This window comes from Hylobates moloch, unplaced genomic scaffold, assembly GCF_009828535.3.
Source record: "Hylobates moloch isolate HMO894 unplaced genomic scaffold, HMol_V3 SCAFFOLD_8, whole genome shotgun sequence".
NCBI classification, from domain to species: Eukaryota; Metazoa; Chordata; class Mammalia; order Primates; family Hylobatidae; genus Hylobates; species Hylobates moloch.
Window position 1 is genome coordinate 124,775,211 of NW_026652283.1, and position 26,435 is coordinate 124,801,645.

The 26,435-nt window shown below is 39.9% G+C and overlaps 1 protein-coding gene across 1 annotated transcript in view; it reads left to right on the forward strand.

Moving 5' to 3' along the window:
- CSMD1 (CUB and Sushi multiple domains 1) overlaps positions 1-26,435 on the forward strand; it is a 2,040,038-nt gene that overhangs the window by 1,493,907 nt on the left and 519,696 nt on the right. Inside the window, exon 11 of the mRNA XM_032158987.2 lies at positions 9,804-9,907. Within this exon, the coding sequence (XP_032014878.1) occupies positions 9,804-9,907 (104 nt within the window). The remainder of the gene's footprint in view (positions 1-9,803; positions 9,908-26,435) is intronic.

Consider the following 26,435-nt stretch of genomic DNA (forward strand, 5'->3'; position numbering starts at 1 on the left):
CTGTGATGCTTGGGTTACTTTCTTTCAGGGGTAACAGAAATTTTCCTGAAATTCTCACTAGCTTATTCTCCCATCTTATGCAACAAAACTTTTTTTTTTTTTTTTAGCTGTTTCTCCATCACTGTTTTTGTTTGCTTACTTTCCCTGGTGCACTGGTTAATCTTTGTTGTTGTGCTGTAAGCATTTTCTATCTCTGCCAATTTCACTGGCATTTTGACGGGTTTTGCTTCAGAAATTTTCCTTGCCACATTTGCCACTATCATTTTCACATGACTCCCAACTTTCTACTCACCAGAAATTTAATGAATCTCACCTCACTCCTCAAGCATCCCCAATTTCTTCATCTAAGTAGTTAGTGAAAACCACACTTCTTTAGAGAAGCAAAATACCACTACTGCAATAGAGAAGGAAGTGTGCAGGTGATAAAATTGGTCGGGAATTCAAAAGATAAGAGGTCATTTTAGATAAAATTGGAGTTAGAAATTGCAGAGTCAGAGAGAAGACAGATGAGTTTTTCTTGGTTGTAAAGACTCGTGAGATTTGAAATCACAGAATACTTGAAATGGTGGCAGAATGTGGCTGGGTCTGGCAGACATGACAAGGTTTTTTTGAAGGGTCGCCATGAGGAGAATAATGAACACAACTGCCATTGATCAAGTGTGTGCTGGATGCCGACTGGAAGTGCACACCTTGCCTGCACTGCATTGTTTAATCCTAGAAACTCCATGGGGAAATCGGTATCATTCTCATTTTACGGATGAGACAGAAGAAAGCTTAAACAATTCTTTGAAGACTCTCACTGAGTAAGCAGCAAAGCCCAGACTCCCTCTTTTGTCAGTGTGATTGTACTTGTTCATTTAAAAAAATCATTAACTGATACATAATAATTGTACCTGTTTTTGGGGTACATGCAATGTTTCAATACTGGTATACAGTGTGTCATTGATCATATTATGGTCATTAACATATTCATCACTTCAAACATTCATCATTTATTTGTGTTGGAGACATTTAAATTCCTGTTTTCTTGCTGTTTTGAAATACACACAGCAAATTGTTGTTCATGATAATCTCCCTGCAGTGCTGTCGAACACTAACTGATTCCGCCTATCTAGCTGGGCTTTCATACCCCAAAACCAACCACTTCTTGTCCACGCCCCCACCCCCGCCTCCATGTTGTCACTCATATCTGGAAGCTTAAAAAGTTGATCTCATCCAAGTAGAGAGTTGAACAGTGGCTACCTGGGGCTAGGAAGAGTGTGGGGGGCAGGCGGGTCAGGGGGGATGGGAGGAGATGCAGGGCAAGGAAAGAGGGGGGCTGCTTTTTAGGCCATTTTCAAACCACAGGTGGGCTGAGACAGAGAAGACTAAGCCAGGTCTTCTCGGGAGTCCTTTCCAGTGGATGGGGGACATCCAGCTTCTTTAGCTGTCTTGAGCTGAGACTAATTCTCTCTGCAGCAGGGCAGCGCAAAGAGAATTACGGTAATTTATGTACCATTTAAAACTGACAGAAGGGACTTGGCAGGGCCCCGAGGGCGGGGATATTCCTAACACTTAAAGTTCCAGAGAACCATCTGGGAGATTTTAGCATGAAACACCAAGTTTCTTGGCTTCCTGCCGTCTGATGCCATCCCAAGACTGCTGTGTTTTAGAGGAATTGTGCCTTTCACTGCCTGTGCAAACTTTATTTCCTACTCTGAATCACTAGCAGCTTTGACTTTTTGTAGCACAGGCTAATAGTCATATAGTTACATTTGAAATAATGTGTGAATCCTCTTCTTCATAGCAGTGCATTGAATTGTAGTTTATAAGAGACTCCTAGTGTTTATATTTGGGGCTAAACATCTTAAATAAAGCAAGGATATCCCAGAATTAATGATATATTTTTCTAACTCCCTTTCTTTTTGTGTGTGTGTTCAAAGTACTTTTTTCTAGGTTGGAATCAAGTCTTTGTAATTTCACACTGTATATTGTGGGCTATTGGGATGTGTTGCATACAGATATAAAAGCTTATGTGTGTAATTTTTGTTAATTTATTAGATTTTATTTTTAGAGCAGTTTGCACAGCAAAATTGATCAGAAGGCATAGTTTCCCTATACCCGCTGCCCCCACACATGCACAGCCTCCCCACAGTGAGCATCCCCACCAGGGCGGTGTGTTTGTTACAATTGATGAACGTGCATTCATGCAGAATTACCAGAGTCCGTAGTGCACGTTAGGGCTCACTCCTGCTGCTATTTACTCTATGGATTTGGGCAACTGTATAAAGTCAGTGTCCACCATTATAACATCACAGAGAGAGTTTCAGTGTCCTCAAAATCCTCTGTGCTCCTGTTCTTCATCCCTCCCTCTTCTAACCCCTACCAATCACTAATCTTTTTATTGTCTCCATAGTTCTGCCTTCTCCAAAATGTTATGCACTGGAAATCTTACAACATGTCGCCTTCTAAAATTGGCTTGTTTCACTTGGTAAAATACATTTAGTTTTCCCCCATGTCTTCTCATGGCTTGACAGCTCATTTCCTTTTAGTCCTGAATAATATTCCATTGTCTGGATGTACCACAGTTTTTCCATTCACCTGCTGAAGGACATCTTGATTGCTTCCTAATTTTGGCGATGATGAATAAAGTTGCTGTAAACATACACGTGCAGGTGTTTGTTGTGTGGACATACTTCTTTTTTGAAACAGAGTCTCGCTCTGTCCCCCAGGCTGGAGTGCAGTGGCGCAATCTCGGCTCACTGCAAGCTCCTCCTCCTGGGTTCACGCCATTCTCCTTCCTCAGCCTTCCGGGTAACTGGGTCTACAGGCGCCCGCCACCACGCCCGGATAATTTTTTTGTGTTTTTAGTAGAGACGGGGTTTCACCGTGTTAGCCAGGATGGTCTCGATCTCCTGACCTTGTGATCCGCCCGCCTCGGCCTCCCAAAGTGCTGGGATTTGTGTGGACATACGTTTTTAGCTGTTGGTGGTAAATTCCAAGATATATGATTATTTCATTATTGGATAAGAATATATTTGGTTGTGTAAGAAGCTTCCGAAGTATCTTCCAAAGTGGCTGTACCGTTTTGTATTCCCATCAGCAATGATTGTTGTATGTGTTTTTCTGTAGGAAATTTAAATGTGTATTTATCCAGTCTCTGTGGTAGATATATTTGCACAGGTTGTCTCCTTATCATTAATTATATTTTTAGTTGTTTTATGATTGGCCCTTACAACCTCGGGTGAAAACAACTAAAATTATTTGATAATTTTTATTTTCTAAGAAAGTGTGAACTTTCTTTTAAAATGTGTAGTCATTCTTCTTGCAACAGTGTTAATTATTTCCAGACATAAACTTGTTATCATGTTTTTTATGAGGAAATCCGCAGTTTGAAAGGCCTTTCTTCTGATACATAATTTGAAATGGAATGAATCAGATACATTATAGCGTTAGTTTTCCAGTGTTCCTTCCTGTGTGTTCTAAGTTGTCATTTCTAACCCACTAATTTCAAACACAGTTATTAATTAAAGCATTTATAAATTATTTTGTTCCAAGATGTGGGGTCTTTGTACTGATTTATATTGTGCCGTCAGTTCTAAATCTTGGAAAATTATAAAATCTTTCTCTTATTCATTTTCCTGCCATCACAGTTTCTGACACAAACTTGTTATTCAGAAAAACAAGTGTAGTTTGCGGAAGAACATCAAAAGGAAAAATTTTAAAAAGTGCTTTCAAGGAAGAAACGCAATGATGCATACATTTTTCTCGGGGTGTGTGTGTATGTGTGTGCGTGTGTGTGTGTGCATGTATTGTGAGCATGTGTGTGTGTGTGTGTGTGCACATGCACAGAGGCAAAGATCATGGAGATCAATTGATATATTTGGATTCTTTTGGTTTAATTGAATCAGGAGAAGTGGTCTCTTTATTTGAAAGGACACGTATCAAATGAATTTTTTTCAGTAAATTGAAACTATATAGTATATTTTATTTTTGATTTTGGGAAATATTTTCATTTTGTTTATAAATTAATATTTTATCAAGAAAAATACATATTATTTGAATCAAAGTTGCAACAATATTTCTTTCCTGCAAAATCATTTATATACTTACTGAATCATTCTTATCTTCTTGCAATAGTCTCCATTAAAAGAAAAAAATCTTCTCTGACATATTCTTACTTCTCTCCATCCATGTTAGTTAAGATGTCTCAGAGATCTCCAGAACAACTTACTCCGCTTCCTCACATCCCATTCTGCCAATCCACTGTAGCGCTGCTTCCATCCGTACAGCTATGCTGTTCTTTCTTGGTTATCCATGTCCTCCTTCCAGTCAAGCCCACACGTCTCACTTTAGAGCTCATCTAATCCACATTCTTAGTAGCATTCAACACATGTGATCACTCTCTCCTTCTTAAGATCTTTAGTTTTATGGTTTTTTACAAAACGCCATGTTCTTGGTCTCCTCCCTACCATAGATTCTTCTTTGTCGTTTCTTCCTCAATTCCTTGACCTCTAAATATAAAAGAGACTGCAGCTCATCCTCATTCCTCTTCTTTGCATGTGTCTTCCTTTGATACTCTGACAGAGTCTTAGTATTTTAGGTGGCATCTGTGGTTAGGGACCCCCATTTAGTCCTGGACCTCTCCCAAGCTCCACACTGTTTTCTTCTAAATGCTCCCTGGCCGCCTTGGCTTGACGTAGCATCTAGAAATGTCTAAAAGTCATGCAAAGCTTAGCAGACATCAAGATGGCTAGCTAGAGTGCCCAGCACTTAACCTCCTTCACAAAGAAGAACCAAAATGACAAGTAGATAAGCACATGTCAAGTACAGTGTCTAGGGGAGTACACTGAAGTGAAGCAACAGAGTAAAGAAGACCCTCTAAGGCATGGAAACTCAAGACGGCAGCATAAAGATGAACGTGAAGTGCCCAGATAGGATCTGTTCAGTGCCAAAGACGGATTCCGCATTGTAGGGAGAAGGTAGGTGGGAGATTCCCCAGCAGGTCACATTCCCACCCCAGATGCCTGCATTCAGAGCTTCAGAAAAGCCTCATAGTCCTCACAGGCCCTGAGCCAAGGGTAAGGAGCTGCCTGCAGCCCACATGGCTGTATTGCTCCAGGGAGAGAACTCACACCAGGTTCCGCTCTCATTCCCTGGGCCTCAGGCTGCTGCAGCATGGTGCCAGTTTCAGGACAGAACAACTATCAGAGTACATCCTGCCCACAGGGCCAGTAGCCCCTGCATCTCCACATCTTGAGAACCCAGCCAACATCCCACCACAGCCAAGCAGAAGGATGCAGGGCCGTGACCCCAGCTGGACTCAGTGACACAAACCTGAACCCAGCACTCAAGCCCATGAAGTACCCTACACCACAGGTGCTCAAGCAGAGTGGGGAAGCCACTCTCAAGACAGGGGGGAGCCAAAGTGCATGCTCCCAAGGGCCTGAGAGCTGAATTCTTGAGGCCCACCGCCAACAACCACCCTGGCTGTATGCCTCTTACAGGAGACCTAGTTCTGGCCTTTTGGGTACTGCTGCCACCAGTGAACACTCCCCAAGCCCCCAAGCAGTGGAGTTGCTGAATGCCCACACATGCTCCCCAGGGACCCAAGGACCAGCCCACCTGAGGCCAAGCACTGCCAGAAAACTCATTCCACTGAGAAGCAGAGATGCCATATGTGACCTTCTATATGCCCAAAACAAGCCCACCCAGAAGTCTCCATCTGCAGTAGAGCTGAACCAACGCTTCCACAAACACCTGCAGCCAAGGCTGCTATGGCAGCCACAAACACTGCAGACACTGATTAACAACCAAATAAATGTCATGAAGACTACACTACTGTACTCATGCAGAATACAAACCAAAGCACCCTACCCAACTGACACTATGATACACATCTACAGGAAAAAGTTTTTTCCTACTAAAACTGCCGTCTAATATTAGGAGCAATTGTTTTATCAGATGTATAGATATCAATGCAGGAACACAAGAAATGTCTAAAAAGCAAGAAACATGACACCCCCAAGGGAACTAAATCATTTTCTATACCAAATCCCAAAGAAAAGGAGAGCTACAAAATGCCTACACGATTTTTAAAATAATGATCTTAAAGATACGCCCTGAGAATCAATAGAATAAAAATAGACAATTCAACAAAATTACGAGAACAATTCATGATCTCAATGAGAAATTCAACAAAGAGATATTACACGAAAAGAACTAAGCAGAAATCTTGAAACTGAATAAGAAAATGAATACAATTTAAAAAATAAAATCAAGAGCTTCAACCACAGACTAGATCAAGATGAAAAAAGAATTTCTGAACTTGGAGACAGGATTTTTGGAATAAGCCAATCAGACAAAAATAAAATAATAAATAAGAATAAAGAATTCCTACAAAATGTGTGGAACAAAATGTAGTGGACAAATACTCCCATTATGGGAATTCTAGAAGGAAAAGAGATTACACAGGAAGGGGAACTTCACACACTGGGGACTGCTGTGGGATAGGGGGAATGGGGAGGGATAGCATTAGGAGATATACCTAATGCTAAATGATGAGTTAATGGGTGCAGCACACCAACATGGTACTTGTATACATATTTAACAAACCTGCAGGTTGTGCACATGTACCCTAGAACTTAAAGTATAATAAAAAAAGAATATTTGTTAAAGAAATAGTAAAGACTAAGAATGAAAAGATTCAGATGAATGAACTAAGAAACGGAGTGTCACTCTGTTTCCCAGGCTGGAGTGCAGTGGTGTGATCTTAGCTCACTGCAGCCTCCACCTCCCAGGTTCAAGCGATCCTTCTGTCTCAGCTGGAGCTATAGGCACCTGCCACCACGCCCGGCTAATTTTTGTATTTTTAGTAGAGACGGGGTTTCACTCTGTTTGCCAAGCTGGTCTCGAACTCCTGACCTCATGACCCACCTGCCTTGGCTTCCCAAAGTGTTGGGAAATGAAAATAGAAATACAACATACCAAAACCTGTGAGATACAGTAAAAGCAGTGCTAAGAGGGTAGTTTATAGCATTAAACACCTATGTCAAAAAAAGTAGAAAGTCTTCAAATAAACACTCCTAGCTCTGTGGCCTGGAGGAGTTGATGTTCAGTGAGTTCTCGTAGGGTGAGGCCAGTGCTTCCCTCCACGAGCAAGCCGCATGGTGTCTGCCCTCAATGCTTACAGGGAGCTCTGCAGGGCAGGCAGAACAGCAAACCAACCAAAAGTGTCACCACAGGGAATGTTATGAAGGGGAGAGGCAGGATTGTGGCAAAGAGACTGGCTTTCTTGGACAGAGTGGGCGGTGGAGCCACAGCTGAGGGAGGAACATAAAGCAGGGACTTAAGAAAAATGGCAGGAATATAAAACCAGACACCACATATTCTCACTTACAAATGGGAGCTGAACAACGAGAACACGTGAGCACAGGGAGGGGAGCAACACACACACTGGAGCCTATTGGGGGAGCATTGGTGGGGGAAAGCTTCAGGCAAAAGAGCTAATGCATGGTGGGCTTAATACCTCGGTGATGGGTTGACAGGTGCAGCAAACCAGCATGGCACAGGTTCACCCAAACCTGCACATCCTGCACGTGTACCCTGGAAGTTAAAAAAAAGATAATTATATATTAAAAAAAAGAAATATGGAGTATCCAGGTCTAGGGACAGCTGAGGGAGTCCATTCAAGACATAAGGAGGGTGCAGAAGTTGTAGGAACTAAAACCATTTTGGCTCAACGTCATTGAAGTTGTTCACAACTTGAAAGGTATTATCCTTTTGTGTTCACTTTTCATTTGCATCTGTGGCTCTTTTACTATGAAAGGACTGTATATTTGGTTAAAATGTACATATTTCTATTTTACAGCTGCATACATTCATAAAATGCCATATCCTCTGACAAAGTAAAAGCTGTCTATACAAGATCGAGGCTGCATTTTCTGTTTTTACTGAGCATCAACAGCATGGATTAAAGATTTGGTTTTGACAACACATCTGCTGATTGTTGAGATGAAATACTGACAGACTTTCTCCGTCTACCTTTGCCTTAGCTTGAAATAATTACAGAATGGCCCTTTTTCCACCCCTAATGAGAGCCCATTCATATAGTGTGACCCCTATCTGTGCTCATTACAAATCAGCCAAACGTGACACCCAAACCTTAATGAATTATCATTGCTTCCCACCAGAACTTTAAACAAGTCAGGACTGAGTTAACATTGTCAGAAAGGAAAGCACCAGGTCTCAGTGATGGTTCTTTCTGTTTTAAAATTATCTGATTATCAGATGATGGTCACTTATAAATTGATTCATGAGGAACAAAAAGTAGAAATAAAAATATCAGGTGCTACGTTTAACATGCAGTATTTATACTGGTTTGCAGCAGCTATCAACCTCCACATCTGTTTCAAATCAGATGCTAAAATAATGTATTTATACAAAAAGTGCAATTTGAAATAGGTTTTTTAAAATAAATTATAATGGCTATATTACTAATTTTGGTAAGAATTTCAAGTAGCAAGTGTAATGTATTCCTTATTGGCGTTGCTTCGAAAAGCACCTGTTTAGAGCCTGTTGGAACGGTGGACGTGGACTTGGGTATTAGTGGGAAGTCTGTCCTCTCTATGCTACCACTTATTCTTTTCTTTCAAGCTTAACAAATAGGCATTTGATACTTTTCTACGCTATTTCAGAATTTCTGTTTCATTCTAAAACAGAGCTTATTAAAATGTACTTCCAGTATTATGGTTTCTGTTCCTTCTGTTCCATCTCTCTTCCTCCTTCCTTTCTCACACGCTCTGCACCTCTCTTGTTACATCTCTCTCTCTCTCTCTCATTTATATATCCATCTATCTGTGTATCATCTGTCATTTTTCCATCCACCCGTCCATCCATCCAGTCTGTCATCTATACACTATCTGTCATCTATCTATCTATCTATCTATCTATCTATCTATCTATCTATCTATCTATCTTCTAATCTGTCTATATCTTCTAGTCTTCTACCATCCATCTAATCTATCATCTACCTATCATTCCTCTAATTATCATCATGTATTTATCTTCTTTCCTTTTTCTCCTTACTACCCAGGGTTCTAGCCTAACTTTTCCTTCTTCATAGTATTGGCCACCAAAGGAAGCATTTCTTCTTTCAGGAGAAAAAGATCTTGTGCTCTACAGAAAGAAGTTAATAGATTATAATATACTGGCACATCAAACATAAACCAGTGTTGTACAAATGTCTTGGTGCTGGTCATCATGACAAAGTGTTCTTTGTAAAAAACAAACAAAAAACTTACAGGCTTTGCAGGACTAAATATAGAGAACAGCTTTGTATCCTCATAAAGTCTTTTGGGGTGCTAATATGGATAATTACATGAAATATGCATATAGAACTTTAAAAATATTTATTGCAGGGCATTCTGGGTATGGTAAAAATATATGTCATTAACTATAACCAAAATTTCTTTTGCTTATATTGATTTAGTTATTGGTTAATCCAAACACTCAAATACTGAAAATGTTAAAGTAAACATTTAGTAGATATTTGACTTAAAGTGTTGCAGAGGTTAAATTTCATTTTTAGTGGTGAAAATACATAAGTTGGAAGTAATGGCAATTCCGAATGTCATAAAATTCTATAATGCCAGGCTATCAGATGTATATAATTATCCATGTAACTACTTAAAGCAGCTCTGTGACAATTTGACCTTGGTATTAAGGAGCAAAATTTAACACTATAACTAGATATTTGCAATACCTATTAAAAGTCATGGGAAGTACCAATTGTTCTAAGTCACTGTTTCGTACCTTGTGTTTAGGTCATCAAGCTTGCCTTTGAAGAGTTTGAGCTGGAGCGAGGCTATGACACCCTGACGGTTGGTGATGCTGGGAAGGTGGGAGACACCAGATCGGTCTTGTACGTGTGAGTATGTCCTTGAGCTTCTTCTCCTCTCATGCATGCAGCGCGGGGCACGGTGGATGGAGATGAGATTCTGCTACAGGCTTCCAGTTTGGCCTCAGGTGTTTGGTTAGTGCCATCTATGGCTAGTCTAGTGGCCTGCAGTCTGATTTTGTATGAAAACGCAATATGAGTATAACTTAGGGTTATGTTTTATCTGTTTCGATTGTTTTTCTTCAATCATTAAAAACATATATGTTTACGGCAAAAAATTAGTATACTCATGAGGTAGCAAAAAATAAATTTTTCAGCTCAACCCCCCACCTTTTTTTTTTTTTTTTTTTTGACACGGAGTCTCACTCTGTCACCCAGGCTGGAGTGCAGTGGTCTGATCTCGGCTCACTGCAACCTCCACCTCCTGGGTTCAAGCAGTTCACCTTCGTCAGCCTCCTGAGTAGCTGGGATTACAGGTGTGCGCCATGATGCCAGGCTAATTTTTGTATTTTTAGTAGAGATGGGGTTTCGCCATGTTGGCCAGGCTGGTCTTGAACTCCTGCCGTCAGGTAATTTGCCCGCTTCAGCCTCCCAGAATGCTGGGATTACGGGTGTGAGCCACCGCGCCCAGCCAACACCTCTTTTTTAACCTCTCTCCTCTGCTTCCCGGTGATGTTATATTATCAGAGTTTTTAAAGAAGTACAGATGCTTTCCAGTCTGGGAAATACAGGTCTTTTTTGGAATAATGCCGTACACCTTTCCACGCTTTCTGTAAAACTGCATAATAAAGTAACAGACATCATGGGGAAAAGTGTTGGGGGTGACTCAGTGTACCTTAGAAGAACTCTGTTTCCAGAGACTTAGCAAACACGGTGACAGCCTTGCTGTGAATATTTGCAGACTGATCCTACTTCTCAGTTGTCACCAAGATCACAGACTGTTCTGCAGCCTCATGACCTGGGCATCTGCTTCAGCTACTTCCAGAGAGGGGGCCTCAAAGACAGTTTTTGTCCATTTTATCAGACCTGGTTTGTCAAAATTAGGAAAATGATTTGAGGGTGTACTTCCTGTCTGTTTTCAGCAGAAAGGAAATACCTGCTCTTATCTGCCTTTGCAACTCCACGGATAGCTTCTGTTCATGATGTAGATCTTGAATCCACTAAACCAGAGGCGTCTTCCGTTAATGGAAAGTGTTCTGCAGGTGTTCACCTTGCTTTCTTTGTCTACTTATGTACTACTGAGGATGCCTCTTTGTGGGAAAGAGAGTTTCTGGGATGCCAGATGAGCTGGTCTGCCCTGTGTGAGACACCCATGGGGAGCCACGGACGGCCTCTGAGGAGTAAAGTCTCCTTATTGCCTTCAGGTCTTTATGCTCCGGGAGTATCAGAGCTCAGCGGCATGCCACAGGCTGCTGGGGGCAGTAACACTGCATTGAAGCAATGGAGAATAATCAAACATCTCGGTCGGCTTCTCCTGAAACCCACATCCACTCATTTCAGCCCTGATATGTTAAAGATCCTAAGTACTTTAGACACACGCCTTTGCTGGAGGAAGTTCACAGAAACCGCCACTGCTATACATCTTGAATGACTCACAAGTTCTCCTTCACCGATTAATCCTTTTCCTCATCCCTTCCTACCCCTCCCATTTGCCCTAAGAACAAACAGCTTGTAAACCAATAAATTGGGTGGAGGCCCAGAGCTCGGGGCTGTGAGCAAGCCTCCTGACGCTCAGGTGCCTTGCACCTGCCTTTTAAACTCTTATTCTGTCTCTTTCTAATTACTTTGTCTCTGCTGGTCTGGGGATACCCGGCAGGTGGTGTGGGGCTGGTTTCCCCAAAACTCTTCATTTGTGAGGAAGCTTGCCCCTGGTAGCATCCAATATTTCTGTGCTAGAAAAAAGATGCAGTCTATTATACTCACCTTATCCCCTTATTTATTGATTACTTGTGAGGTAATTCGCACGTTGAAAAAGCACTAGCCAACTGTTCTGTATATTCCCTTAAAAATCAATGGACCCAGAATAGGATTCCACCAGGAACATGCCTCCTTCATTCATCGTATCTTGGACATTTTGCAAGAGAACACCTCCCTCTAGCTTATCTTCCTGCTGGCCCAATCCAACCATTACTAATAATCATAATTGAAATCATGTTGCTGGACCACAACTTAAGATAATAATGATGAGAATAACACTAGTAATAGCACAGCTAACTTTTATGTATCTCTTACGCACCATGCAGTATGTTAAATGCATAATACATTTTACCTTATTCGATCTTTACTATAATCCTGGGAATTTGGGGCTAATGATATCATTGTTTCATCAATGAAGCTGGAGTTTTGATAGGTTAAAGGATTTACCCCGATTCGCAAACCTAGTGTATGTTGAGGCAGGGATTCCAACTCAGTGATGTGATTCTGCTCCAGGATCTGGAGTCTTATCGCCTGTGGACCTACCATGCTTTTGACCTGGTTCCCTTTCACAGTCTTTCGCATCTGACACTCACACCCCCACCCCATTCTTTCACTTCCATAAGCAGCTGTGAAGGGAATGTCTTTGTATGTAGACATTGGCATACTTTTTTGGTATACCTTCAGGAACATTTCCAGTGGGGAATTTGGGGATGAAGAGGCATCTTCATTTACATTGTTCCGTCTCTCCAATTATCCCCCCACAAATTTATATAAACCACAGTGGAACGTGAAGGATCCTATTTTTCCGCACCCTTGCCAAATAATGACTCTTTTTTGTTGACAAATTACAAGGTAAAAAAAAATAGTTTTTATTTTTTATTTTTAAATACAGAGTCCTACGTCCGAGGGCCCAGATATCGATATTTTGGGCAAGCTTCTAAGGCAATGATCACACACGCTGCCTGCCTTTGACCTGGGACAGTGTTGGGAACAGCACTACAGTGGGTAGAAATGGGCCTGCAAGTCAAAGATGGAGTTGCTGGCTCCAGCTATTTGCTCTCCCCATGACCCTGAGAGAAGACATTTTCCTTCTCTCTACCTCTCTTTTCCTGGCTGTAAAATATGTATAATAAACTTTTCCAGTCTGTGGGAACGAGAAAAATGAAATAATGCATGCAAACACTCCGGAGAGCTGAAAAATATAACCCACACGTATTATTATTACCCAAACACCTAATTTAAGAGAGGATGTCACTAAAATAAATAAGAAAAATTGTTCAATGACCACAAAATTTAAAATATAAATGCAGCCAGGTAATGCCTTATGAAATCCCTTAGGTTATTATTAAAGATCTAAAATCATACACTCATTTTTTAATGCTATTTGTTGTTGAGAAAGCAATTGCAAACTATGTATTACATTGACATAAGTGTTATTAGAGCCTTCTCTCAATAGCTTGAATCTATAAATGAAAAACTAAGTAGCCGACTGAATCAAACTGAGATGCCCTTTGGGAAATATAATGTAACCGGGATCAGCTGGGCATTTAATCAGCTGCGGAAGAGGAAAGAAAAGACACTGATATATGTACTTAGTGTACCAGATCACAGAAAAATAACAGAACACAGAGAATCACAGCTGCTCTCTTTCCATAAATAGGTAATTTCAGGAGATACATCAACAAATACTTTTGAGTACTTATATGCAAACATTCTTCCCAACATGGAGTGTATCATCTAGTTGGAGAAATGATAGATAACACTGAAATAGTTTAAATACTAGTCAGTATATAAAGTCAGAGGATCACATGACACACATTTTAAAAGCAGCAGTTTAAAACCTCTTCATGGCAGACTGGCATTCACTACTTTAAACTCAATATTTTGTGGGTTTCCATTTTGTGGGAAATATGGAATTCTAGTTAAATCTCAATTTTAAGAGAAATTTGGAAAATGAAAAAGCCTAAAAGTAGATAGCTCACCCTAAATAGGGTTTTAAAAATTCTTATTTCTGGTAATGACTTTTCATTTTCTTAATTTTTATGGCACAATATAAAAGAATAAAAACATTAAGGCACTCCTTCAATAATCTACCTTCCCTGAGAGGTGGATGAAGGAACTTGGCTCATATTTATAGAATGTCAGACTTAAAAGAAAATTAAGTAACTTTCTTTGCAAATGTCTGTTGAGTTCTTTCCAAGCACATCTATTGAGACTGTTCTCAAGTTTAATTTGCAGAGGAGCTGCATGGAGAGCTATGGTCTTGCCTGGATTCCCTCTGGCCTTCGCAGCTATTAGCCATTGGTAACCAGGGGATTTCATTAATTCAGGATATTCTGTGGGTGGTAGGCACAGGTTTCAGTTTTACAATGCCCGTCCCTCTAGGAGAATGAATAGTCAATATTATTAGGGACGTCTGTGAGCAAGTAAGGTAGCCTCTGCCTAACCAGATGTGTGGATTAACAAATGAGGATACTGATTCTTTCTTAGGGCTGGATTAATCCACTTTTGCTGAAACTACTTCTTGCTCCCAGACAATGCCTGGCATGGCTGAGACTTCATTTCTCCCTCCTGTTTTCCGCTGATCCTGAGTCAAAGGGCATCATTCTCTTTTTATTAAAAGACTGCTGAAGAGCCATAAAAAAGCAGACAGTATGCACCGACGTTTGTCTGTTTGTGTGTGTATCTTTATATATCTTTAGTGTTATCACAGAGTTAATCACTAAACATTTAGTGCTTTGGGGGAATGCATAAACAATTGATGTTGGTAATAAAGATATAAATATATTGACTTTAATACATTCTAGATTTTTTAAAAATCAGAAAACATGATTAGAAATCAAACCAATTAGGAATAAGATTCTTAACACTCTGGAATCACATGATCCCAACTATTTTTCTGTGTGTTGTCTTTCACATAATGGCACAGCCCGTGAGCCTGAATGCCACTGACGGTATAGACAGACTCAACTGTTTGAACCCTGTTCTTGACTTAAAGTCTAGCCGTTGTTAGCTTTTCTTTCCCGGCCTCTTATCTGGAAGCTTTCTTCCTTGATTCTTTAAATAATTATTTACTGAATGCCAAATATTATGCTAGGACTCAGCGAGGAGACAGAGAGAAAGAATAAGCCACTGTCCTAGCCTTGAGGAGTAATTAGCCTACTGATATAAATTTCATATAATTAGCAATATGAATCTACGTTATTAATAGTAAGAGTGCTAATATTGCTTTAAATTTTGTATTACATTTGATACTGTAAGAAACATACTATCTTCTTGATACGTTTATCTATTGGTTTTAGCCTTGAATGTAAGAGGTCAAAAGAAATGTTATTCGCCAGACATGGTGGTACACGCCTATAATCCCAGAACTTTGGGAAGCCGAGGAGGGAGAAATATTTGAGGCCAGAAGTTCGAGACCAGCCTGGGCAACATGGTGAAACCCCATCTCTACAAAAAAACAAATACAAAAATTAGCCGGGCGTGGTGCTGCATGCCTGTAGTCCCAGCTGCTCAGGAGGCTGACGTGAAAGGGCCGATTGTGCCCGGGAGATCAAGGCTGCAGTGAGCTTTGATCACCCCACTGCACTCCAGCCTGAGCAACAGAGCAAGACACTATTTCAAAAAGAAAAAAAACAATAATAATTTTATGAGTTTCTAAACATTTATTTGGTTTGAGTTTAGAAAAAAAAAGTCACCTCTTCTAAGTATATTTTGATTGCATTTGTGGGGTCTTTTTTTTAGTCTTCTGTGTCCAGAAAGTAAATTACTCATAAAATACTCATAAAATGCGCATCTCTAATGGGATACAAGCAAGTTTAGAAACAAAACCATTAATATCAAAATGTTGCCAGCATCTTGTTATAAAAAATTGGTAATATTACTAAATGAGGTTTCAACCATGCCTTGAGGATTTATGCGATTTCTGGGAAATCACAAAATATTCCATGGGATTCTTTTAGCACTTAGGGTAATTTATAAGCTTCCAGGAACTCTTAAAAACATTCACAGGTAATTTCGGTATTAAAAAGGGACACCTCTTCTTGACAATGTATTTATAGGTACCTCGTTTGAAAATTCTATCTGGCAATTCCATTATTCTAAGTAGATAAACGTAAGAATTCTAAATATTTGTACACCAAATTTACCCGATACTTTGGTGGGTGTAAAATACCCTCCTTGTGACTAAATGCATCAATTTATGTATGCTATTCCTAAAATATGCCTTAAATTTATGCTCATAGGCCGGTGCCGTGGCTCACGCCTGTAATCCCAGCACTTTGGGAGGCCGAGGCGGGCGGATCACGAGGTCAGGAGATCGAGACCATCCTGGCTAACACAGTGAAACCCCGTCTCTACTAAAAATACAAAAAATTAGCTAGACATAGTGGCGGGTGCCTGTAGTCCCAGCTACTTGGGAGGCTGAGGCAGGAGAATGGCGTGAACCCAGGAGGCAGAGCTTGCAGTGAGCCGAGATCGCACCACTGCACTCCATCGTGGGTGACAGAGCGAGACTCCGTATCAAAAAAACAAAACAAAAAAAAGTATGCTGATACTACATCAAGCACTGTTGTCTGAAGAGAGCAGCCCAGTTACTGGAATAACCAAGTCATTTTTGTATAATGCTGGTACAGTCTTAGCCTTCTCCTGTAGTAATGGATACTCAGCCCGGTTAGTATAGTGTTGCTATGCTAGGTGAGTGCTTTTGTGTCACCTTCTGTGTGTGACAGGTTCAGGACCAACTCCCCAGAATCAAGGAGGATTGAGTAGCCAGCTTCAGGATGGCCAGGGCTGCCCAGCGTTTGTCATTAGCACTGGAGAGTTCAGACATTGCCACACCTCTCTGGACACCCTGTGTAGTTTGGGTTTCCTCTTCCAAGAACCCTGTCGGTAGGGGTATAAACAAACCAGTGGGCTTCAGCATTTTGGATTTGGGCTATCAGCTGCAGCGGAGCTGTCTGGGAAAGCCAGCAGAGTCAGGGACCTTGGGGACCCATCGGACGTATCTTGAGGGCAACCTTCCTACAGGGAAGAAGAAGGCATAGGTCCCACAGTAAGCTGAGCCCAAGGGCAGCTCCTGCTGCAAATAAGGTGGGGCTCCATTTCAGCTCATTTGGGGTCCTGGCAGCTGAGTGAACAGCAGGAGTCGTTTCCAGTTCTGGCTCTTCTATCACAGGTATACACTCACTGTGGCTATTTTCTCTGAGGAGCCAAAAAATGCATGCCTGTTTTTACAGGCGCAGGAGACCTAGGAATGTCTTCCACAATTCATCAGTCAAAAGCATTTAAAGATTTTATTGTTTGTTTTTCATCTTAAATTAACACTGAAGGCTGTTATTATTCTGGGGAGATAAGTCCACTAAAACAATAGATGGCATGCATTTTTAGCACACCATCCCTGACTCCCTCTGTTATGCCTTTTACCCTCAAAGGATTGTTGCATCAAATAGAATGGGAGATAAAAAATAGTTTTAAAAAGGTTAAAAGTACAGTACAAGGTGAAGGTAATATTGTATTTCTATAGTTATCATGACTGTCTTAATATAATAAAACATCCAGAGTTCTGCTGTGTTCAGAATCAAATTTGAAAATGAAATATAATGGAAAGGAAGAAGGGAGGAGATTGAACTGTCATTTAATGCACCTGTATTGCTTCTTGACAAACTTGTGACAAAGATATCATTTCTATCTGCCAAACAAAGACAAGGAGCACCCAAATCGATAGTCACTGAGGAAAAAAAGGATACCTAATTGCTCACTGAACCCCTGGTGTTTATACAAAGGGATCTTTGTAGACTTTGTCCGGATCCCCAGTGGAAACTTTTGCAAATCTATAGTAAAATGTCACAACCAGGATATTCACCTTCGTATGATCCCCTGATCTTATTCAGATTTCTTGTTTTATTTTATTATTTTATTTATTTATTTTTATTTTTATTTTTTGAGGCAGAGTCTCGCTCTGTCACCCAGGCTGGAGCGCAGAGACACAATCTCAGCTCACTGCAAACTCTGCCTCCCAAGTTCAAGGGATTCTCATGCCTCAGTCTCAGGAATATCTGGGATAACTGGCATGCGCCACCACGCCCAGCTAATTTAATTTCCTGTTTTATTTGTATTCATTTGTGTTTCTGTGTGTGTGTTGGTGTGAAATTCTATGCAATTTCACTACCTGTTTAAGTTCATGTATCCACCACAGTCAAGACACAGGTAATTTCTAATACCCCAAAGTTCCGTCATGTTTTCTTTAATAATCATAGCCAAGTCCCTGTTTTCTACACTTAAACCTGACCCCTGCCAACCATTATCTGCAGTCCAGCTCTAAACTTTTGTCATTGCAAGAATGTTATATAATTAGAAGCATGTAGTGTGTTACCTTCTATGATTGCTTCTCACTCAGCAAAATCCCCTGGACATTGTGTACTGCAATCGTTTCCTCCCGTTTTTTGCTGACTAGTATTTCAAGGTATGAATGTTCCACAGTTTCTTTATATTCACCCACTGATGGACACCTGGATTGCTTCTAGTATTTGACAATTATGAAGAAAGCTACTATGACATTTGTGTATAGGTTGTTATGTAAACGTGAGTTTTTATTTCTCTTGGAAGATTACTTAGGAGTGTAATTGCTTGAGTTGTATGTTGGTTGTATGTTTAGTTTTGTAGGAAACTGCCCAACTGTTTTCTGGCATGGTTCTCCAACGTCACAGCCCATGATGTTAAGTGGCCCTCATGCTCACGCCCATCCCCACAATTGGTTTTATCATCACTTTTTCTGCTCCTAAAAGTGTGTAGTGACACCTCTTTGTGATTTAAGTTTGCATTTTCTTGATGGCTAATGATGTTGAACATTTTGTCAGGTACTTATTTACTATCTGACTTCCTCTCTGGCAAATTGTCTAAGTCTTTTTCCCATTTTCTAAGCAGATGTTTCTTACCATTAAGTTTTGAGAATTCTTTGTATATCAAGATATTAGTGCTTTGTAGAATACATGGTTTGCAGCTATTTTTTCTCAGTCTGCAGCTTGTCTTTTTACTTTCTTCATGTGGGTTTCAACGTATGGCAAATGCTTTTAACTTTGATGAAGTCTAGTTTATGGGCTTTCCCATAAAGGACAGTGCTTTTGCTGTCAAGTCGAAGGATTCTTTGCCTAGCTGCACTTTACAGAGGAGTCCTTCTGTACATTTTCCTAAAAATTTTTCAGTTTTACATATTACATTTAAGTCTCTTACCCTTTTTGAGTTACTTGTTGTATATGGTGTGAGACAGAGGTTGACTTCACCGTTTTCCCTGCAGTTTGTGTATCCAACTGCTCAGTAACATTTGTTGAAAGGACTCTCCTTTCTCTATTGAACTGCTTTTCTGCCTTCATCAAAAACTAGTTAGATGTATTTGTGTGGGTCTGTTTCTGAGCTCTCTGTTCTGTTACACTTATGTGTGTCTAGTCTTCTACCAATACCATACATTACTGATTACTGTAACTATTTAGTAAATGTTAGTATCAGGCAGAGTGATGTTTCTCAGTTTATTCTTCTTTGTCAAGAGACTCAGCTATTCTAGGGCAGGTGCCACTCTATATAAGTTTGAGAATACCATATACATATATGCATGTATACTCCCAGCAATGTATAAAAACATTGCTGGGATTGTGATAGGAATTACATTAAAGCTATTGATAAATCTGGAGAAAATTGACATATTTACTATGTTAAATCTTTCAACTCGTGAACACTGTATATGCTGTGAATCGTCAAATGTTTCTTTTTTGGTGTTAGCTGATATATCATGTTCTTTCTTTAGCCTCTTCCAGTGGTGGATGACATTAATTGATTTTTTTAAAGGTTGACTCAGCCTTGCAGAAATGGAATAAATTCTACTTCGTGATTGAGTATAATTTATTTGTACATTGTTGCATTCAGTTTTCTAATATTTTGTTGAGGATATTTGCAACTACATTCATAAAAGATATCGGTCTATAGTTTTTCTTTTTTGTACTGCCTTTGTCTGACTTTGGTATCGGTTTAATACTAGCTTCATTATAAGATTATAATGGCTATAAAATATTTTCCCTTTTGTTATTTTCTGCAAGAGTTTATCAAATCTTGATGTTAATTGTTACTTATAAATTGGTAGAATTTTCTATTGAAACCATCTGGGTCTGAGGATTTTATTTTTGGAGAACAAGTTATAATATTAATTGCTCTAATAAATGACTATTCAGATTGTCTGTTTTATCTTGGTTGAGTTTTAGTAGTTAATAGTTTTTGAGAAATCAGTTTATATTTAATAATATTTTGAATTTATGAATTTACAGTTATTTATAATATTTCCTTATTATCTTTGTGATGGCTGATGAATCTGTAGTAATATCCACTATTTTATTTCTGATATTGGTAATTGTTCCCTTCTATCTCTCTATCTCTCTCTTTCTCTTTTTCTGACTTTCTGCAAGTCTTCTTATGGGTTCATCAATTATATTATTTTTCAGAGAAAATATTTGTTTCATTATTTTTTCTACTGTTTATCTATTTCTATTTCATTAATTTAGACCTCTATCACAGTCTTCCTCCTAGTTTCTTTGAGTCTATTTTGCATTACTTTTGCTAAAATCTTGAGGTAGGAACTTAAGTAATTTTTTTCATTCTTTTCTATGTAGTGTAATCATTTACTGTTATAAATTTTCCTCTTGGCACTGTTTTATCTGCATCCCACATATTTTTATATGTTGTGTTTTTATTTTCGCTTCATTCTATGTATTTTTTTAATTCACTTGAGACTTTCCCTTTGACTCATGCATTATTTAGAAATGTGTTATTTAATTTCCATATGTTTAGAGATTTTTCTACTGCCTTTTAATCACTGATTTCTAGTTTGATTCCTTTGTGATCAGAGAATAAATTCTCTATGATTTCAGTTCACTTGAATATGTCAAGATCTATTTTCTGGCCCAGGGTGTGATTTATCTTTTGTCAACTTTTCATAGGGGTTTGAAAAACATGTGTACTGAGTTGAGAGTTCTGTATTCGTCAGTTAGATCCTGTTGGTTGATTGAATATCCTTTGTGATCTTTTCTGCCTGTTTTTGAAGGGTGCTATAGTTTTCAACTATACTTGGGGAGGTTGCTATTTTTCTCTTAGCTTTATCAGTTTTTGCTTCTTGTCGTGAAGCTCTGATATTTGGTTTGTGCACATTTAGGAGTGTTACATATTTCTGGTGGGTCAATCCTTTTATTATTTTGTGATGTCCCTCTTTGTCTCGGATACTTTTATTTGCCTTTAGTCTACTTCATCAGATATTAACATAGGCACTCCTGCTTTTTATTATTAATATTTACATGGTATGTCTTTTCTTTCTTTTACTATCAGTATGCCTGGGTCATTGATTTTGACATACATTTTAAGCTTCATTAATTGGGTAATTTTTTAATACATTCTGCCTCTCTCTGATATTTGAGTGGCTTATCTAGACCATTTATATTTAAGGTAATTATGGATATGTTTAGTGCTTTGTCTGGCATTTTATTATTTGTTTATTTCTGGTTCTCATTCCCCTTTTACTGCTTTTCTTGCCTTCCTAGGGGTTATTAAGTTTTGTTTTTTATTTCTATCGTAACCCATTTGTGATATATTTCATGTATTTCTTTGTAGTTTTCAAAGTGGTTGTTCTGGGCATTACAATAAACATATGTGACTTCTAACAGTCTATTGATACATTTATTTCCTACTGTTACTATACAATATTCCACAAAGTTGGTGGCTCAAAACAGCAGAAATTTGTACTCTCAGTTCTGGAAACCACAAGTCCAAGTCAGGTTTGCTAGGCCAGCATCAAGATGTGGGCAGAGCTAGAATCACTCCAAAGGCTCTGGGAAAGAAGTCATCCCTTCCTTCTTCCAGCTTAGGGCAGCTGCTGGCATTCCTTGGCTTGTGGCCACATCAACCCACTCTCTGCATTCAGAGTCACGAGACCATCTTCTCCTCTGCCTGAAATCTCCCTCTGCGTCTGTCTTATATGGATACTAGTGGTGGCATTTAGGGCCCACCTAGATCATTCAGGACAATCCCCTACATTTAGATCCGTAACTTAATCACATTTGCAAAATCTTTCGTCTGAAAAGTAAGGTTCACAGATTTGAGGGATTAGAGTGAGAGCAGGATTGGACAGGAGTGAGGCCATTATTTATCTTACTACAACTAATGCCAACATTTACCACTTGAAGTATGGAAACCGCACTTGCATTTAGGGCCCTTTACCCCTTCAACATTTTGAAATTATTATCTGAAGTACCAGACAGTGTTCTAATTGTTGTTTCAATCATTAAGTAAGATTTATGGAACTCATGGTAAACAAAATAGTCCATTTTATGTTGTATAGATTCCTCTTGTTTTCTCTCTTCTGAAAACACAAGTAAAAGTTTCTTTTCTTTTCTTCTTCATTTCTTTACTTTTGAAGAATGTTCTTGAGCCAACCATTAAGGGCAGGTCTACCACCTACACGATTTTTGTTTTGTTTTTTTTTTAATTTGAAATGGAGTCTCAGTCTGTTGCCCAGGCTGGAGTTCAGTGATGTGATCTCGACTCAGTGCAAGCTCCGCCTTCCAGGTTCACGCCATTCTCCTGCCTTAGCCTCCCAAGTAGCTGGAACTACAGTCGCCTGCCACCATGCCCGGCTAATTTTTTGTATGTTTAGTAGAGACAGGTTTCACCATGTTAACCAGGATGGTCTCGATCTCCTGACCTTGTGATCCGCCCACCTCAGCCTCCCAAAGTGCTGGGATTACAGGCGTGAGCCACCGCACCCAGCCTACCACCTACTCTTAATTTGCAAAACAAATTCTTTGCCTGATTTTTTTTTTAAGTTCCCTTTATTTCTGAAGGATAGATTCACTGAATATAAATTTGTGGTTGACAGGAAAATCCTTGTCATTGAAGTAGTTCTTTCCTGTAGGTAACATTTTGTTTCTTTCTGGTTGTTTTTTCTGTCTTTAGTTTTTTAAAGTTGTATTAGATGTGTCTTGGAATGGACTTTTTTGGGTTTATTTTTGAGAGGTTAACTTAGATTTTTTTGGGTCTATAAATTCATGTGTTTTGCGAAATTTGGGAAGTTTTCAGCAATTTTTTTTAAATAATTTCAACACCAGCATCTATCTTGTCTCCTTCTGGAATTCTAATGACAAAAAATAGTTGGATTTTTGTGTGTGTGTGTTTTTGTTTTGTTTTGTTTTGTCCCACAGGCCTCTGAAGCTTTATTCCTTTTCCTTTTGATTTTTTATTTTTGAGACACAGTCTTGCTCCATTGCTCCAGGAGACTGGAGTGCAATGGCTCGATCTTGGCTTACTGCAACCTCCGCCTTCTGGGTTCAAGCAATTCTCCTGCCTCAACTTCTTGAGTAGTTGGGACTATAGGTGCGTGCCACCACACTCGGCTAATTTTTGTTGTATTTTAATAAAGACAGGGTTTCACTGTGTTGCCCAGGCCGGTCTTGAACTCCTGAGCTCAGGCAATCTGCCCACCTCGGCCTCCCAGGTGAGATTACTGGTGTGAGCCACCGCTCCCAGCCCATTTTCCATTTTTTCGTCTGTTTTCTCTCTGTTGTTCAATGTAGGAGAATTCCATCAATCTCAAGTTCACTGATTCTATTATTGCTCATTTCAATTTTAATATTAAGCAAATCTAGCAATTTTTAGTTTTCTCGTCTGTTATTGTATTTTTAGTTCCATAATTTCCTTTTAGTTCATTTTTATACCTTATATTCATCTTATCTTTTCATCTGTTTGCAGATAATTTGTAAATGATCACTGAAGCGTTTTTAAGAGGCCTGGCTCTGAAGCCCAACCTCTGATTCATTTCTGTTGGGGTTGGTTGATTGTCTTTCGTCATTCAACCCATGATCTCCGTGGCTCTTGGTGCGATGGTTGTGTCCCGGCTCTTTTGTCTGTCATGTTAGGTATTGCTAGGTACTGTTTACATCTTTTATTGGGTTGATGAAAAAGCAATTGTGGTTTTTGCCATTGAAAGTAATGGCATTTATGCCATTGAAAGTAATGGCAGGCTGGGCACGGTGGTTCACACCTGTAATCCCAGCACTTTGGAAGGTCGAGGTGGGCAGATCACCTGAGGTCGGGAGTTCAAGACCAGCCTGACCAAGATGGAAAAACCCCATCTCTACTAAAAATACAAAATTAGCTGGGCGTGGTGGTGCATGCCTGTAATCCCAGCTACTTGGGAGGCTGAGGCAAGAGAATCACTTGAACCTGGGAGGCAGAGGTTGCAGTGAGCCAAGATCATGCCACTACACTCCAGCCTGGACGACAAGAATCACACTTCATCTAAAAAATAAAAAAATAAATAACAATAATGGCAAAAACTGCAATTGCTTTTGTACCCACCTAATATTTTAGCAAGCAAGTAGCTTGTTTAGGCTTGGCATGTGGGTCTCAGCCCATTTTGTGGGCTGAGGAGGAGGTTCCAATGATAATTTGACTATTGGAGCCTTCAGGGGTTTACTTTGATCTGCACAGTGGATTTAGTGCCCAAGGAGGCTCCACTGCTGTCTGCTGGTGCTGCCTGAGGGGGCAGAAGGATTTCCCAGGCTTGGAGTGCATGGGGTTGGGTGGACTGGGGGAGATGTTGGTGAGAGGATGAGAGAGGTCAGAGGGACCCCTCTTTCCAGTGCCCCCTCACCTATTCCACCCCCTCTCCGCCTGTGTCTGGTTGGGGAGGAGACTCAGTCTCAGACCTACTGGGACACAGGGACTTCCCAGGTGAGATGACGTATATAGCTGCATCCCTCTTGCAGGTTCTGCCTTCTTAGATATTTTTCCTTTGACAAGGCAGCCCTTTGCGGTGGTGCTGCCTGTCTGGTAGTCAGACGGGTCACAGATGCATCTGGAGAAGGGATGGGCTTGCTGGGGTCCTTCTGTATCCTGGTCAGGGGTGGAAAACAGCAGGTCGGAGTGGCCTTCTGTTTGTGATAGCCCACAAGTCACCCCATGCTCTGCTGTTTCTCTGGTCCTGGGTCCAGGCCAGCTTGTCTTTCTCCTATCACTTTTTAGCAGTGTCTTCTGGTAGCTTATTGCGCCGTTACCAGGCCTGATACTTGTGTTTTACACAGAGGGGGGATGGAAAAAAGGATCTCCATGTCATGAGGACTGGCAGTCCATATACTTTTAAATAGTGTGGGCTGCACTCAGTAAAGGAAATCTGTAAAGTACCATCGCTTTGGGCTTCAGTCAACTTTTATTTTCCCCTTTGATCTGCAAGATCAAGAGGTTTGGATTAGATCTTTTTCATGCAGTTCCACACATGAACAATTTATAATTCAGATAATGTTTAGTGAATTTAAAATAACGATTGTAAATGATTGATGTAAGTCACACCATCTTCTATGCCACCTGACTGTAATGGATTTCAGCACAGTAAATAAAGTCTGCCATAGTTGAATGAGGCATGCGCATGGGTCAAAGTAAATGAAATCTAAAGCTTGTTCTAATTTCATGGTGATGCCCATGGGGAAATATAATAACTTCAGTATATGTATGAATTACCTTCAGTTTTAACATTGTATTTAATACTATGATTATTTATTCAATAAAAGCACTCCCTTGATTTATTTTTCAGTCAGCTTGATTAATAAATCAGATTCCTGCTCCTTTCCACCTGCCCCGGCCCTCTGCAGTGTTACACATCATATAAATAAACATGGAATCAGTATCCTCCGTGTCCTGGGAGCCTGGCTAGGTGCTGGGTAGGTGGAGAAACTGTAACTCACTTTCCTTGCTCTTAATTCCTGCTCAATACTGTATCTGAAGATATGTGAGAGACCCAAGAGTGCAAATACGGCCTTCCAGAGCGTAATTGCCTTCTGCCTTGGCTTATCAAACAACTGAGTTGACTTCTAACTCTGCCCCCGGCTCCTTTGCACCTGCCAATTTGTACCGGAGATATTTATCAACACATCTCTGAAACTCATTACTGGTATTTTACTCCATCCTCAAGAGGAATGACTCTGCCCAGGTTCCCAGGTGCTGAACAGATAGTACCGTGTCTTTACTTATCCTTTTTAATCTCCAGCTCATCCTGTGTATACCCAATTAAGGCAGGTAGTCAATTAAATCATACAATTAAGTACTCTGTGTTTTCTCTACATTCTGAACAATTTATGCCATTCATTGACATTAAAGGAACATAAAGACTACAAAGTACTTCAGTTTTAGGCAAGTTTTTATCGTAAGGGCAGGCTTTACTTTTCTATTGCCCAATTTACAATTGTAATGAGTATATTAAAGGTTTAGTACATCCCCCCTTTTTTTTAATTCAGGTACATGCCCATAAAATCCAGGCATCTCATATTGCAGGTGCTACGTTGCATCAGTGTTGTATTTTGACAGCTTTGTGACACATGCAGAATTTTTCTTCAGGTCTGAACAAATTATTTTTAAGTGATATACAGTAAAGTAGAACTTTTTGTCTGTACATATCTATGACTGTAAATACATGCGTAGATTTGTGTAACCATCGGCAAAATCAGAACACAGAACATTCCCTTCACTTCAAAATACTATAGTATCCCTTTGTGGTGACAGGCTCCCCCACCTTAAACCCCGAACTACTTACTGATTCACTTTTTTTTTGAGGCGGAAT